General features: G+C 37.6%; 1 protein-coding gene across 1 annotated transcript in view; it reads left to right on the top strand.

Moving 5' to 3' along the window:
- Hr4 (Hormone receptor 4) overlaps positions 1 to 10,962 on the top strand; it is a 94,971-nt gene extending 84,009 nt beyond the window's left edge. The window contains exons 14-15 of the mRNA XM_068229130.1: positions 1,738 to 1,865; positions 8,157 to 10,962. Coding sequence (XP_068085231.1) covers positions 1,738 to 1,865; positions 8,157 to 8,237 — 209 coding nt within the window. The 3' untranslated portion in view covers positions 8,238 to 10,962. The remainder of the gene's footprint in view (positions 1 to 1,737; positions 1,866 to 8,156) is intronic.
- The last annotated feature ends 7,385 nt before the right edge of the window (positions 10,963 to 18,347 follow it).

Genomic DNA, 18,347 nt, shown 5'->3' with positions numbered 1-18,347 from the left:
AGGGCATTACCGACAATGAGTGGAAAAAATATTTGTATTTATCTACCAAACAAGAAATTAATCTTCTAGATATGGCTTCAATTGCTTAAAGTTGGGTGATACGTTCTTCCTGTTAGGTACATAGTGTATGTATCAAATTTAATGAAACTGCAAACAAATGGACTCTCTGAAGAAAAGCAACCACATAAGAATAATGGTTCTCTTCATTAAACAAAACGTAAATATCATCAATGTGGACCGTAGTTCTCTGCTATCTGATATGTTTCATTGAATGTTAAAGGATGGATAATTCAGTGCGAGTGGCATCAGCCATGTTATTGGCTTTGCATCTTAATGATGATTCTTGGCATACTGAACTTTTAGTCACAAAAATAAATGAGTTACAAGATTGTGAGCGGCGGCAGGGTGACCTCGATAGTGTTGTGAGATGGACGGTGGACAATGGTATGATGATAAAAGGGGTTAAAAGTCAGGTTGTGAGTTTCACAAATAGGAAAAGTCCTCTCAGTTTTAATTACTGCGTTGATGGGGTGAAAGTTCCTTTTGGGGATCATTGTAAGTACCTAGGTGTTAATATAAGAAAAGACCTTCATTGGGGTAATCACATAAATATGATTGTTAATAAAGGGTACAGATCTCTGCACATGGTTATGAGGGTATTTAGGGGTTGTAGTAAGGATGTAAAGGAGAGGGCATATAAGTCTCTGGTAAGATCCCAACTAGAGTATGGTTCCAGTGTATGGGACCCTCACCAGGATTACTTGATTCAAGAACTGGAAAAAATCCAAAGAAAAGCAGCTTGATTTGTTCTGGGTGATTTCCGACAAAAGAGTAGCGTTACAAAAATGTTGCAAAGTTTGGGCTGGGAAGATTTGGGAGAAAGGAGACGAGTTGCTCGATTAAATGGTATGTTCCGAGCTGTCAGAGGAGAGATGGCGTGGGAGGACATCAGTAGACGAATAAGTTTGAGTGGTGTCTTTAAAAGTAGGAAAGATCACAATATGAAGATGAAGTTGGAATTCAGGAGGACAAATTGGGGCAAATATTCGTTTATAGGAAGGGGAGTTAGGGATTGGAATAACTTACCAAGGGAAATGTTCAATAATTTTCCAATTACTTTGTGATCATTTAAAAAAAGGCTAGGAAAACAACAGATAGGGAATCTGCCACCTGGGTGACTGCCCTAAATGCAGATCAGTAGTGATTGATTGAATACAAGGCTGTGAATGGTGTTAATTCAGAAACATGGCACAAGAAAGTAATACTTCACATATTTTTTTCTTTTCGGGAATGGGGGAGGAGAACATAATCTTTGTAGAAGTTTAGTGAGGAATGTTCATAACTCCAGAGAAAAGAGAATAGTAGTTTCACTGTTGTCTTAGCCAAATCCATAAATTTAGAATGTAAATACGGCCTAATGTTCAAGAAAAACATCAAAGCTTGTCAGTTGTCATCAGCCATGAAAGCCTGCACCAGTATATTCATACATTTTTGTTGTTGAACATTTCTGATGTTCTTTAACTCTGTGTTTACTGCTGATTGCAAGTATGGCTGCTTCTATGAACATCATGGATATGTGATGTTAGGGCAGTCCCTGAACAATTCTCCCTGTATGTCCATTATCTTTTATTCACTTTTTCTTTAATTTTGGTGTAGCAGTTGTAAGATAAGTACAATTGCAATTGGTATAATAGCTAGTATATGTATGGCTTGAATTTTTATCTTGGTTTGTTACAGCACGTGGCGGTTCCACCGATCTGGAGACTATTCAGGAGCGCTATATGACATGTTTGAGAAGTTTTGTGGAACACAACTATCCTCAACAGCCTACTAGATTCCATGACCTGCTAGTTCGGCTTCCTGAGGTGACTAGTTTATTTGTAAAATATTTTAGAAAACCAAACTTTGAAAAGCTGTATAGCAGGAACCTAGAAAAACCATATTTTATTTATTGCACAAGGGAACTGCCTACCTCTCGTACGTCCATAATGCCATAGACCATATTATCTATATATTAAGAGTTTACTAAAAACAGCTTTGGCAAATCTGTCCATCCATTCTACTGGGCCGATTTGCTTCATTTTTGTTTTATTTTCTCCAGAATCACCTGCCAATGAATAATATGACATTGATAGGTCCCTAAGTTCAGCCAATTTTGAATAATCATAAAATCAAATCATTAAATGATCACTCCAATAATTGCAGGGGAAGGCTTACCCTAACCTGCAATACATGCTGTATTTAGCACAGGTTGCTAAGCAACTAACACTTCCATTAATATTCTGATACACAGCATATGATTTTCATCCTTAGTAATGTCATTGCATACCGCCAGGTTTGATCACTACCTGTCAACCAGAGAGTATACACTTCCTCTGATCATGGAATTCTGTGCTATATATTCTTTAATCCTCTGACCTTCCCCAGCTTCTAAATATACTCAACAGATGGCAGAACTTTTCTAATAACTTACATGCTGCTAATAGAAAACATCGACGTATGCACAGACTGGAAGGTATCAAGTTGACTAGCCACTTGTATGACCATTACCAGTAATAAAGCGCACAGACAACGTCTTGAAACAGTGGGTGTCTACTTACCCGAACCATAATTCAGTCACGGTCAGTTGTATATTGCACTAGATCGTCCAGATACGCCTGAATTGTCGAAGCACAGTGAATATCATATGGGAAGAAGTGTTGTAACTACTACATTACGAATAAGTTATTATGTACCGGTAAATCGAAACATCGTATGGCTTTTGGTGCTGGGATATTCCAGAACGGGTTTGGCTTGCCAGGTGCAGGTCTTTCCATTTGACTCCCGTAGGCAACCTGCGCGTCATGATGAGGATGAAATGATGATGAAGACAACACATACACCCAGCCCCCGTGCCGTAGGAATTAACCAATTAAGGTTAAAATCCCCAACCCGGCCGGATATCGAACCTGGGACCCTCTGAACTGAAGGCCAGTACGTGGACCGTTCAGCCAACGAGTCGGACATTATGTACCAGTATTAAATGTTCATAAAACTATTGGAGAGGGCAGGAAAAACAATATGACTACAACAGGCATATCAAGATGACTTATCTGACCTATTTATAACAAATGGTGCGGAGCAGCACGGGTCCACTAGTTAAGATAAATATAAAAACTGTCTTGGCACCCTCTCAAACACTGAGCATCATTTAGGTACCTACTTCCTTATAAATTTATTTTTGCTTCGCTGTATTTTCTTCAGTCTTTTTATTTTTCATGGGTGGTGTTAAGAAAGCAACAACAGTGGCTGCTTGTGATCTCCTAGCAGATACATGGCTACTAACATCTCTCAAATGTTCTTGTAAGAACCAAAAATCTAGAAATCTTGAACCTTTCATTCGAATTCTTCTAATGAGAATATTAGTAGATCCAAATGCCAGCACTATCAAAACTCTGCCTGAAAAATGAAATTGATGAGATTGCTGTAAGAAACACATGTAGATGATAATGAAGATGAAGACTCAAGGGGTAAAATACCAGGCTACGACCTCATCAATCATACAGGGTTATAAAATATGTGTGGAACACCTTCATGCCTTCATGAGCAGATCAAGCATTAGAAATGATACCCATGAAGTTGCTGTAAAAGTTGGAAATGTAACATCTACAATTCCCCGATAGTTCAGAGGTCACCTCAAATCTTTCACCCATATCCGCATCCTGCTGTTTACATGGGTGACTTCAGCAGCCACCACGAACAATGGAAGTATAATTATTCTAATAACTTCAGTGGAGAAGCTCTACAATACCTCATTTATAATGCCATCAATATAAATTTAGATGACCTGCATGATACTGCTAGTAGTACAGCAGAGGGAAGATGGAAATCAGTGAGCTGTTACAGAGGAGGTGCAAGGCAAGTAGAAATGGAATGGTAGGAAAGCAAATCCTGTTTACAATAGTAATGGATGACATCATGAGAACAGCAAAAGCAACATATGGAGGAGGATTGAAAATAAGTGTAGAAAAGAGTACAACTCTTGTTATGACTAGAGGGGAGAAAGAAGGGAAAGGTCAGATTAGACTTGCAAACAAGCCCCTGGAAGTAGTGGAGACGTTCAGATACCTGGGAAGTGAATTAATGGAGAATGCTCGACTGGATGCTGAGATTAGTAAGAGGATTCAAGCTGGAAGCTGTTTCTATCACAATGTAAGAAACATGTTATGGGACAAAGATGTGCCAATGGAAGCAAAGAAAACTATGTACAAGATGTGTTACGTACCCATAACAACTTACAGAGCAGAAACTTGGACAATGACAAAGAAGGATGAGAGTTGAATACAGGCAGCCCAAATGAAGTTCTTGAGGAGTATGATACAGAAGAGTAGAAGAGACAAAATAAGGAATGGGAAAATCCAAGAAGAAATTGGAGTGGGAAAAATTAATGATAGAATAGAGAAGAGCCGACTAAAATGGTTTGGGCACATAAAGTGAATAAGTGATGAAAAATGTCAAAAAAGGTGATGGAAATGCAAAATGCAAGGAAGGAGAGGCCGTGGATGACCACGATTGAGATGGAAGGACACAATCCAATTATAGAAAGAAACCTGGACTGGGACACAGTGTTGGAGGGGGAGTGGTGGAAAGACTGAAGAAAGTGGAGAGGAACCATATTTGCCCCTACCCAGCTACAACTGGATAAAGGGAAATGATGATGGTGATGATGAGGAAAGCAAAACGTAGAGAAGAGGTTAGAAAGTAGATGAAAGAGTTGTGAGAGGGAGAGAAGGGAGGAGGAAGTAGATTCTGCAGGTGTCAGGGAACTTGAGGAAAACAGGGACAGGAGGGGACCTAATTAGGTGAGTGGTCATTGGCGACTCAATTATTAGGCATGTGGAGGAATGTGAACTGGGGTAGAATGTTATCCAAGAATTAGGTTAAGGCAGATGTTGAGGAAAATAGAAGGGAAGGAGGAGGGTAAAGAGAAGGTGGTAATTTTCCATGTTGGTACCAATAATGTACAGCAGCACAGAAGAAGTTTAAGGAAGTAGAGATGTTATCAGTGGGATACTGACTGGAGAGTGATTGTGGATTTAAATGAGACAATGGAGTGGATATGTGGGGAAATTGGGAGTGAGGTTTGTAGATCTTAATGGATAGATAGGCGATAGGAATCTACGCTGAGATGGCCTACACTTGAACCACAGTAGTACATTATAAGTTAGGATGTTTATTTAGAAGAATTTTAGTGTGGTACATTCCAAATTAGGGAACTGTGATGACAGCACAGGAAGCAGGAAGTCAAGTAAGAATGCCATAAAATTGTTAGTGTTAAATTGTAGAAGTATTGTAAAGAAAAGAATAGAATTAAGTAATTTAATAGATATATATTTGCCAGATATTGTAATTGGAGTTGAATCATGGCTGAGAAGTGATTTTATAATTTTATGGATGCACCTAGGAGGTCTCGTAGCCTGGTATTTTACCTCTTGAGTCTTCATCATAATCATGTGGTTCAAGGGTTTATCGTAGAGACAGGTTAGGAATGGTAGGAGGGCGAGTATCCATACTGGTGAAAAAAGAATTTATAAGGTACAACAAACTTAAGGATGAGAAACTTGAAATTCTAGGTGTAAGACTATCTCTGATGATAATTGGCAATTTGATGTTTTTGGGATATACAGACCTGGCAAAGATGGTGCTGACGCTGATGCAGAATTCATTAGATAATTAGCTATATGGGGAACGACACAGAAAGGATCTCAGTTTACCAAATGACAGAAAGCATAAGTTAATTCAGAAAGGACAAATAAATGAGAAAGTGATAGAACCAACTAGAGGGAAAAGTAATCTAGATGTGGCTAGTGGCTTGGGTCCTGGAGTGAATTTAACGGCTGGTGTTAGCAGGACGGCAATATTTTCTTTGTACATGAATGATGATTTTGTCAATTATATAATAGATCAAACCAACAAGTTCACGTCTATTGACAGCCATTCATCTGATAAACTCAGGGTATATGTTGCACTCTTGATTTTGATGGGTCTGGTACAGAAACCTACACTTCAGAGTTACTGGAGCACAGAAGTAAGTGATGACACACCCTAACCTAACTAACCCCATGGCACTACAGCCCTTGAAGGGCCTTGGCCTACCAAGTGACCGCTGCTCAGCCGAAGGCCTGCAGATTACGAGGTGTCGTGTGGTCAGCACGACAAATCCTATAATACCAATATAATGATCCGTTATTGGACATTATAAATTTTCCAGCTAACTCATTCTTGGTTGCCTGCGTTTCGCCCTCGTGTGCTAAGTTAGGCTTGTCAGTTGGGACTTAGCACACCACCCAAGACGCAAGGCTAGTGCATACCGTGGAGGCCACTGCATAGGCTATTTGAAGCCACCAGCAGTGCCAATGCACTATGAGAGCTCTGTCTCATTTCCATTTCTTCTACTGTTTATCCTGTGCGTAGTGGGTATGCCAGGTACACAATCCAGGAAATTTGGATTTGCAGACAATTGGGCATAATACAACACACCATGATACAACACAAATACTTTGAGACCACTGAAGAAATAACACAAGATCTAGCCATAGAGGGACAGATTTTTCATAAATGGGGACTGTGATCAAATCCTAAAAAAACTGAAGCTACATGTTTCCATGTTAGCCAACCACGCTGATGCTTGTTGTTTAAAGGGACCTAACATCCAAGGTCATCAGCCCTGAGCCAACCGTGAATTGAACATCTGTTTTGAGGGAAATCTCCTAGTCTGCAACAGGCATCCAAAGTACGTTGGGGTTACCCTTGACAGGACATTGTTCTTTAAACAGCACCTGACAAAGACTGCAGCTAAGCTCAGATCAGGAAACAATATCCTGCACAAAAAAACAAAACAACAAAAACCAATGTGGTACAACATGGGATTCCATAACATCCATCATGTGTTCAACAGCCCTTCATCTTGCATACTCTGCAGTAGAATACTGCAGCCCTTGTCTGGATGAACAGTAGTTCCACCATGCTCATAACTGCACAGCTAAACCAGACTATGTGAACAACTGGTACAATAAAATGCATCCCAACATTCTGGCTACCGGTCCTCAGTCACATCCCACTGCCTCATCTGAGAAGGAAAAGTGCTCTTGTGAGGGAATACAAGATGATCTTTGGCAACCATCAGCTACCAATTCATGAGGGCATTACTGGCACTGAAATGAATTGGCTTTGCTTGTGACATCCTCCACTTAAAACAGCAAGCACCTTGGGAGAAAAATAACTTGAACCTTCTTCAGGCATAGTTGCAAGAATGACATAACAGTTAATCTCAACACCTCCATGGTTTTCTCTGTGTCAGTAAAAATTTCATGGGAACTAGATCTACACTGTAGGACATGGTCAACACTTGATAGAATCGGCACACACCATGGCAGATATGCTGATCTACTTCAGAAGTGGGGAAAAGTGCATTCTGCTGAGTGTATCTGCAGCTTCCCAAGGCAGACAGTCTGGCATATTGTTAAAGAGTGCCCTCTGGGCTACTGTGCTGGAAATTTCAGAGATTTCTTGGATACTATACTACTATACTAGAAGCAATGACTAAATAAATAGGTTATCTGTACATTTGCAGACATTTTTGTTATAATTCATATTGGTTTTTTTAATGTCATGTGTAATTGTGATGTATAATGCCATAAACTTAATAATAATAATAATTGGTATTATTATTATTATTATTATTATTATTATTATTATTATTATTATTATTATTTTTTTTTTTTTTTTTCCTATACTCTGCCAAAAAATTATATTGTTTTTAACATCCCAATCTATACCCTTTGTATTAGTCTTTTTAGTTCCTTATAAACTTCCTGTACCTCATTTACACTAATTCTCCATTTGTTATTTACTGAATTTGTGTAACCTTCCAACTTTGCTATCGCTATTTTGTGATTGTCACCAAAAACTTCTCTGACATAGCTGTATGGTCACTAGTTCTTTGCAGTTTTATTGTCTAATGAAATTTTAATTCTATCTCTTAATTTGAATGGATGTGCAGTATTATAATTATTATTAGTGAAAAGTATTCACTTTGCTGAATAACCAACTGTTAGATTAGTTTCTATTTTAGTTTTGTCCTACATCATGATTAAAGTGTCTTTTCATTTTATTAGGTTCAGTCAGCTGCTGCCTTGCTCTTGGAGAGCAAAATGTTCTATGTTCCGTTCCTGTTGAACTCTGCAATCCAGAGATAGTACAGCGATATGCCACCCGGTAGTGGCGGCTACCAAGGTACAAGTTGGAATTGTGACAATCGAAGGCAATCGCCAGACGAGGTTATTTGCCGAACGTTGATCATCATGCTGTGATTGCAAACAAACGTTAAGTAAATGGAGAAACGAGGCAGCACTAAGTGGTGATGCTCCAAGTCTGATAATTACTTATAGTTCTGTTGCAATGGAAATGAGTGGCATGAAGGGTTATGCACCCTCTGCTGATCTCCTGCTAATATTACCAAAAGTTACTCTGGAGCAGCTAATGCAAGGCATTATGGCTGCAGCATAGAAAGGTGTCTTTAGTTACCATACTTTCCTTTACAGAAGGTATTCAAAGAAAATGTTCGGACAGTGAACGTGATCTGTGATCTCCAGGTATCGTAATTTCTGGATCGGTGAAGTTATCAACTCAAGGTTAAATGTTGTGTTACCATATTTTTAAACTACTGTATGAACTTTCATAAAGACTGGTGGTTCGTCCTTTTATCAGAATATTATAAACTATTTATGGCAAAGCATTGGCTCTAGTGAGACTAAATTTAAGTTTAACATATGAGAGGCAACAGAAGTAAGATACCATCTAAGGTGTTTTAGTTGAAATGATAATGGTAATAAAAGCTATTCTCTTCTCTAAATGTTGCTAGTTAACAGATGGTTCTATCACAAAAAGAAAAAAAAAACAGGAAATAATCTAGCATTCAATGCAGTTATTAAAATGATGTTAAGAAATATCAACCATTTTGAATTCCTATTATGTTGTTACCATAACAATTTATTAAGAGTCACTGTCACAGCCAAAGTATCTTTATACTGCCTTAAATTTCAAGTTACCAGAAGATGTTTGGTATATTTCTAAACATCAATGCTAAAGGTAAATATTTGCCAGTGAAAACAAAGATCTGCTTTAAAAGCAAGAGGTATTCTCATTTGCACCACTTGATTGAAGATGGCTTTTTCCCTCCGACAAGGTTACAATAGTGCAAGTTAAAGTCTGTAGCCATTATTTATCATTTATTATTATTATTATTATTATTATTTTCTGCTGCAAAGACTCGTGTTAGAAGCAGAAAGCAGAAGATTCCAGTTTTTAATGATCAAGTTACCAGTGTTGAGGCAGGTGTAATTATAAGAGAAAAAATGTTCCTTTAAAAAGAAAACATGTTTAATTTTGAATGATGTATTAGAACATTGTGTGAACAGTAAGAATATAGTTTCCTTTGCAGTTTTTTAATATGTATATGTGTAAATGACTTCTAAGTACAGGACAAAATACTATCAGGTCAAAAAATGCCTAAGGGATGAACCCTTTGAACAGCTAATTAAATAAAAGTACATTTTTTTGGCCTTGATATGTTTATTATTGTAATAATACAATTTTGAAAAATGTGCAACAGGTTGGAAGTACAAAGAATGGAACATGGTGTGTGTCTGAAAATTGAAGATTTTTTCAATGTGCATCGTTGTATGCTTCAATTATTGTCAGTATTGTAAAGTGGATTTTAGAAACTATCTTATAATTGAAATCATGATTGTTCTTCTTGACATGACCTATTCTCCTTTTCAAATCATTTTTGTAAGTGAAAAGAAGGAAAAGACATACAAACAGCATTGTGTAATTCTGTTACAATTTAAATTGATTAGTATCATTCAAGTAACAGATGACAGCATGAGAGGAAAGGAGAAATGGTGCACAAAAATCAATTAGTCATGTAAATGTTTAAATCAGAGTAATGAGTACTTATATCAAATTTATCTTCTTTTCCATGAATCTGAGCAAGTAGTCTTCTGTAGTTATATTTAGTATTGTTTTTAACACATGCATCTCCAAAACTGTTAAATCATTTTTATCTGTTAAAAATAGAATACTGGTACTGTTATAGATACATTTTTTATAACAGATTTGATGTGAAACTTTTTATTTAATGATATAATTTTTTAAAATATTCTTATGACATTTATTACAAGTTTCTTAGTTTTTTCCTTCTTTTCCATATAAAAGGGCACTGCTTTAAATGATTCCATACATACATTCTTAGCATCTTTTAGAATCTAAGCCAGCTTCAGAAACATGTTTCACTAAATCCTGAAGAAATACACATGGTGCTAGGTCTCTTTATGAGCAAGTCTCACTGACTCTAAACTTTTGAGTAATGAGAGAAATTCAAAAGATATTCTGGTGTGTCTTGTATATTATATAAATATATAACATATATAATTATATATTAAAATATTACTTGCAGAGCTTTGAGAAGGCTCGTGTTGTTGCCTACCAAGTGTTATGTCATTGTTGTCCAAAGTGTAAATAATATATAAATATTCTATAAGAAAGGTTTTTAAAAAAGACTGGTGATAACTAAGTTGAAAGTTCCATCGTACTTCAAATTGCCTGTTTTTTATTTTTAAGAAAAGTAATAAATATACTGAGTTCCTGGTGAACTCTTTCTTAAATGCCTTTCATCTTGTTTTATGCTCTTAATTGTTTTTAGTTAACCATGAATGTGCCTTTTACACTTTTTTCCTGTGATTTTTTTATTATTTTAAATTTAAAATGAGACTATTAAACATTTCACTACCAGTACTGAGAAATCCAATCCTTACAAAAAAAAAAATTTCTTTCATTAGTAAGATACCTTGGATGGTGGAAGAATAAAGTGTTTGTGAAGTAATGAGTAAAATATTTTGTCCGTTACTTAAATATGCTGCCAATATATTTTATTCAGAGACCTTGTATAATAATATAAATTGATCCTCACAAAACTTCATGATCCCTTTTTCAGTTTAAGTCGTTCTAATGTCTACTATATTCTGAAACTGTATAAGGCATTGATGTGGTCATTATCATGAAAGCATGGTTATTATGGTGATATAAAGTAAAACATAGCCATTAAAATTCAAAAGGAATATGACTTACATGTTTCGGGTTCATTTCATTCTTAAAAACACAGCTGAAGAGAAATGTCTTTGAGTTCCTACCATTCCACTTTCTTTACAATATGGACTAACCATCTTTTGTTCAAACATGTGACATACTAGCAGTTTGGTTCAATAGAAGCTGTAGATTGAATTTTCACGTGCAAGGGATAGAGATTTTTCTGCAACATTTTGTCATGAAAATGTGATCATGTATCAGGCATAGGTGCTTTAAAATTGGTGACATACAAAGAGAGTTGTGAGTCTGTTTCCTCACCATAAATACAGTACATAATATACTATCTACTGAGAAACTGGCATTGTTCTTCACACAGGAACAATCACGTTCTCTAAGTGTACATTCTGTCATAGCTACATCTCCCCTCATGTCTTGGTTATGACTCTGGAGTTGGTACTAGCCAAGATACACTGTCCATTTATGGGGCAGAGTTTTCATACCTCTTAGCAGCAGAGTCTACTGTGCAGCTATGGAGCCTCCATTTCAATCGGTGGCAGGTGGGTATATGAACCAAGTATTTACTGTAGTTTTCTCATTTTACAAGGAAACTTCAGATTATTCTGCAGCTGGCCAAATTCCGGCTCTCTCAACTGCAACGTGGGAAGCCAGGTGACAGGAAACAGAACATCCCAGCAGTTGGTTTCTTCTGAAATTATACCAGATGTGTGTGCGACTATTGCTGGTGTACTGCTGTGTATATTGTTTATTACTATTTATTCTTCCTCAAATGACTGAGGTTGCCAAACGACAAAGAATATAGTGCAATATAAATTTAGTACCTAATCTAATTACAATACAGAATAAAACATAAACAATAATTCTAATGATAATGTTGAGAAAACAATTCTTCCTGATAAAGAACAAGCAGATAAAATACTTTAATTGATGTGGATGGAGCATAGAGGTGATGTCTCAAGATCAGTATAGAAGCTTTCAATATATGTAGGCTCCAGCTAATAATGGTCTTATTCAGCACACCAAATAGTCATATGTAAGTGATCAACAGTTTAGGAATGGTGCCCCTTGCACCCAGCATGAGCCCTATGACCTCGATGTCCTCAAGGTTGTACTTATTGAGGCAATAGGGAATGGCTGGTGAATATATCCTCTTTTTTTTTTTTCCCTCGTCAACTTCAGGGGGTTGTTGTGCATGTGATTCAAATCTGATTGTCGGATTGAGAATGAAACTTTTTTTTTGCTCCCGGGTTTGAAGGCGATGATGTCAATTTGTCTTGTTCCACTGTCAACTGCGAGGCCATGGACCTCGTCATGTACTAGATACCCTTTTCCATGTTGTGTATCTGCCAAGGAAGACCGGATGTGAGGGTGTTTGATGATAATGTAGAGAAAACTGTCTTTGGATCTGCCTGGTATGGCGCAGACATGGGCTACATTTGCTGTCATTTTGATTGCATCTTTCCACTCAATGCTTGAGAGTCCATTCTGTTTTCTTATGCACCGAGTGGCTGGAGTAAACTCTTGTTATAGACCTTTGCCTTTCTCTTTTAATAGGCCCCATTTTTTTATATTCCTGATCTCTGAGAGGTCTCCTGAGTTTCATGGTGTCCAACAACCCATCATGTGTCTGCTATTAAGCAGCATTTTCAGTGAGACATTCGATGTTAAGGGTGGATGCGAATGTGCAGTTTTGACTTTGAGGTTTCTCGTTGCTTCAGTGTTCTTATTGCCAGCTTTGTGGAGGATGTTACAGCTACTGATCTGTTGTAAAGCTGCTTCCTATCTTGCAAGAAGACACAGACTTTTAACTGCTTTGGCAGAATAGATCATTGCCATTGGTGTGTCAGTTGGAAGTGACAGCATCAATGTTGGATACAAGGATGAATTTATGATGTAAACCTTTTGATCAGGATGTAGCCAAGGAGAAGTTGCCAGGGTGTTTAGTTTCTCTTGCAGTAACTTGATAGATTGCTTAGGATCAAATATAATAGTGTCAGTGAAGTTACCTCCCAGGTATTTAAGGCATTCAGATCTGGAAATGCACTGTATAGCTGCTCGGTTTGATATGCATAGGTTCCCACTGCTGATATTTCCTTTACTAATGTCCATAGCTATTGATTTGTTAGTGTTTATTTTCAACCCTAATTCCTGAAATCTCTCGATTGCTAAAATAGTGATTTAGAGAGGTGATTGTTTGTTTCTTCCAATTATTACAGTATCATCAGCAAAGCCCAGAACTGTCAGTGGAGTTAACCCATCACCCATAGTGTATCCATATTCATTAGATACAGTACATTGTTTCCACTGAGTTCTCTAAATATGTGGTCGGTAGGGATATTGCATAAGACAGGTGACAGTGGAGACCCTTGCATTACACCACGACACAAAATGATAGGTTTAGTCTTCAGACTGACCTGGAAAGAGGTGGAATTATTTTCTTGCAGATTGCAAATTATTCTTGTTAATTGAGAGGAGCATTCGGAAGAATGAAGAGTATGTCTTAGATGTAAGTAGCCAACACTGTCAAAGGCTTTACTTATGTCGAGGAAAATCAGGGTTATGTCATGCTTTCCAAGTTTAGCATTTTGAAGAATGGACCTCAGAATGGCAGTGTTGATGAGACAACCAGATGACGTAGTGAAACCTCTCTAACGCTCACTGAACTGCACAAAAAGCCTCAACATGGCCTCAAAAACTCTCTCATTAATACGTCATAATACGGAACATTCTCCTTTGAACAGCAAGACTATATGAGCCTGATGGAAAAGTTTTGGAACAAACCTAGTATTTAACATCATCGTGCCGGACTGAGTGGTTCAGACGATTGAGGCGCTGGCCTTCTGACCCCACCTTGGCAGGTTCGATCCTGACTCAGGCTAGTGCTATCTGAAGGTGTTCAAATACATCAGCCTCGTATCAATAGATTTACTGGCACGTAAAAGAACTCCAGTGGGACTAAATTCCAGCACCTCAGCATCTCTGAAAACCATACAAGTAGTCAGTGGGATGTAAAAACCAAAAACATTATTATCATTAACATTATCATGATGATTTATGCAATTATGATAGATACCAGGTTGTGTTCGACTGCACGGACTATAACAATGCAGGGATTGGGGGCTGCGTCAATTGCTGTTTCTTAAATCGGCACCAGCCACGTGTGTTTTGGAAGGCAAAACAACACTGGACATGGTGCAGGACTGCTACATGGTTCTACTGTATTTTATTTTTTATTATGCACAACTTATCTCTTTCATTTTAAGATGAACCATCCATGTGCCGTTATTTTAATCCTCTAATTGAAAGCTCCAGGAAGCATAACCTTCAATATTTTGATAGAAATGAGGCAAATTTTTCATTCCAACATGCATCACCGGTCTAGAAAGCCAAGAAGAATAACAGCCAAGAGGATTTGTCGTGCTGACCACACAACACCTCGTAATCTGCAGGCCTTCAGGCTGATCAGCGGTCGCTTGGTAAGCCAAGGCCCTTCAAAGGCTGTAGTGCCATAGGGTTTGGTTTGGTTTAGAACATGCATCAAGATTCAACATTTGTTACATGAACCTGTACCGTATGTTCAGAAATGTCATTTCAAATGTTTCACATTGAATCTCCTATACAAGTCAATCTCTGATGATGTACTCAAATATTGTTAATTGTTAAGTGATAACCTCAAGAAGTATAACTTTTAACATTTCGTTAGATTTAAAACGAACTTTTCACTCCACTTGAATAATACAAACATGTTTTAGGCTTAATATTTATTATGTGATTTTGTTCCCTATGTTCAGGAGTGTCATTTCTAAAATATTTCAACCCAAAGATTTTTATGTGTTAATATCTGATGATTCATTCTAGCGTTAATTTTAATTTGTATACACATTTTTAGCCATGGTTAATATGACTTGTCTAATCACAACATTCGGCCAAGGATGGTCTTCAGAGACCGAAACTAGTCCCGAACTGAATGAATGTAATTCTTAAATAATAGAGTTGGGTCGATTCGTGAATGAATTTATTTGAACGACTCAAAATAAAGAATTTTGTGAATTGATTTGTGGTATGAATGATTTTTTCTTTTTTTCAAGTTGCTTTACGTCGCACCGACACAGAGAGGTCTTATGGCGATGATGGGACAGGAAGGCTAGGAACGCGAAGGAAGCGGCCATGGCCTTAGTTAGGGTACAGACCCAGCATTTGCCTTGTGAGAAAATGGGAAACCACGGAAAACCATCTTCAAGGCTGCCGACAGTGGGGTTCGACCCCACTATCTCCCGAATACTGGATACTGGCCGCACTTAAACAACTGCAGCTATCAAGCTCGGTGGTATGAATGATTAGTCGTTCAAATGAATAGTGGAATTTGGAGTCGCACGAGTAAGAATGAATCGTCGTTCAAATGATTTGTTGCGAATCGTTGAATTTGGAGTCGTCTGTTTGTAGCCAACTCTGCACGAAGTTGGCAGCGACCATTACCGAAGTTAGCGAGTGAGAGATGAGAGTAATGGTGAGGACATATGTTTATAACACCTATGACCTGGCCTTCACACTGTTTTAAGAAAGGTATTTCCAGCCTACAGTACTGGTCACCTACAGTATCTGTGACTGAGTTGAAACATAAATTTTACTTTTTTGCTTCGTAGACGTTCGCGGCTGGAGGTAATGCTGTCAATCAAAGTTGAATTCCAGGTTGTTGGACAGCGACTATTTCACAGTCGACTATTTGTCATCGTTCCAGGTGACTTAATCATGAGCATTAATTATACAGTTGGTAATAAGTTCGATTTCCTAATATTTTGTACGGCACCAAAGTACTGCATTAGAAAAGGAAGAAAATATTAATGTAACTGCATAATAGTGTTTGACTATTAGAGGGTACAGCAGAAAACAGGCAGTAGGGGATAACAGTAAAATTGAAACAATGATGTATGAAAACAATGAGTAGTACTCGTACCTTATGTTGGAGGATTCAGTAGCCACATGATGCAAAACATATATTTGGAATTACACTTGATTGAGGAACACTTTCTTCGATAATTTTGTGTCTCAACTCAGTTAAAGCATTTCCAGCTCTGGAAAAAACACGCTCACACGGAACACAACTACCGACAACACACAGTCGTTATAGGCTACAGTTGTGAACAAAGGGTGTAGTGTAACAAGAAAATATTAATAAAAATCAGCTGATTCTTGTATTCTGATCATTTTTAGTTTTGAGTAGCCAGTTAAAGTATCCGTAATTTATATTTCACACCCTCAATCTTTCAGTATTTATGAGCAGTTAGCTAATAATCAAGTTCCTACATCCCAATAATTGCAATTCAAGTCACTGGTGTAGTTTTGACAGAAATACTTTGAGAAATTATTATAAACAACCTCATATTTTTCAGCATTTAAGGACACTTTTATTCTCCATCCTGCAGAGTAGGGAAAATAATAGTAATCCACCATCTGTAATAATCACATAACTACATTTCAGTTGAGAATTGTAGTGTAGATACGGTACATTAGATAGTATCTTGCCTGATATATTCGTGGGTATTTTTGTGCAAACGGCAGGTTTCATTTCTATTACAGCATAGCACGATAAAGTAGTAATAATATTAATCTGCCTATGTATCTGGCTCCATGGCTAAATGGTCAGCGTGCTGGCCTTTGGTCACAGGGGTCCCAGGTTCGATTGCTGGCAGGGTCAGGAATTTTAACCATCATTGGTTAATTTCGCTGACACGGAGGCTGGGTGTATGTATTGTCTTCATCACCATTTCACCCTCATCACGACGCATAGGTCGCCTATGGGCGTCAAATCAAAAGACCTGCTCCTGGCGAACCAAACATCTCCTCGGATACTCCTGGCACTAAAAGCCATACGCCATTTCATTTCTGTGTACGTGTTTTAACTTTGTTGGTAATCCTTGAGTACCAGTAGTTCTTGCGAATATCTAACATTAGGTATAATTGGAATTTTCATTTCTATTTGTCCTTAGTAATAACCTATTGTAATTAAGATACGTCAGAACGTAGTTTAAAAATTATTGTAGTGTATTATAGTAACTTATTAGAAATTAGAGTGCTTATTCTATTATTTTGAGCAGTCTTGCGAATTTCGAACTTTAATTGTAATTTCCTTTTCTGTTTGTGCTTAGTAATAACCTGTTGTAATTAGAATGCGTCTGATCGTAGTTTTAAATTATTGTAGTGTATTGTAGTATCTGAATGTAGTCTCAACGTAGTTTAAAATTATTGTAGTGTATTATAGTATCTCATTAGAAAATAGTGTGTTTATTCTATTACTGTGAAATATTTGTTAGTATAGTATCTGTGGTATCTGTAGTAACTCTCTTACTAGAATTCTGTTGTAGTAATTAGGGTAGACTTAACTGCAGTTTAGAATTGTGTAATTCTTGTGTATTATTCTCTGTTTCTAGTAATTAACAGCAATTTTCATCCTGTTAGGTTACTGTAGGAATAAAAAAATCGTACCACAAGTAGTATTGTAGTGGTAGTAGCAGCCTATATTAATGACCTTCTTGTCGGGTGATCTTTGTGAACTATCCTAGACAATATTTCTTACCTTTAATTTTTATTTTGCACAGAATAAGTTATCTTATTTTTTCTTTTCATTATTCAGTAAAGAATGGCGAAGGAATGCAAGTGTAGGAACTGTGGGTGTGGCCAGGCATTGAGGAGTATGAGGGAGGAGTTGGAGGGAGATAATTAGGATTCTCTCAGAGGACAGGAAGGAAAGTAGGCCTTACTCAAACAATGTACAGGAAACAGTACATGTAAAAGAGGGATGGGAAGGAAAGAGGGGAATTTTAGAAGACAGGTGGTCTAATGTTTTAAGGGGAAGGAGATTGCAGTCTAAGGGCTCCATTCAGGATTAGAATTCAGGACACGTGTCTGTGAGAAATCAGTACGAGTCACTGCAGGTAGAATAACCGCGGGAAGATTAGGAACAGGGAATTATTGCTGAGAAGTGTGGAGTTGGAGAAAGGGAAAAGGTAGGAAAGGGAAATATGGAGTAGTGGATAGGAAAAGACAGGTGGAACAGGCTCATGTGGTGGAGGAAAGGGAGGAGGAAGTAGCATCTGCAGCCGTCAGGAAAGATAGGACTGACCAGGAGGGGAAGGGATTAAATGAGGTGGGTAGGGTTGAGGCTCTGGTCATGTGGGATTCCATTGTTAGACATGCTGGGAAAG

This window comes from Anabrus simplex, chromosome 1 (genome assembly GCF_040414725.1).
Source record: "Anabrus simplex isolate iqAnaSimp1 chromosome 1, ASM4041472v1, whole genome shotgun sequence".
NCBI lineage: Eukaryota > Metazoa > Arthropoda > Insecta > Orthoptera > Tettigoniidae > Anabrus > Anabrus simplex.
The sequence above is the reverse complement of the archived record's forward strand: the minus strand, read 5'-3'. Positions and strand labels throughout refer to the sequence as shown.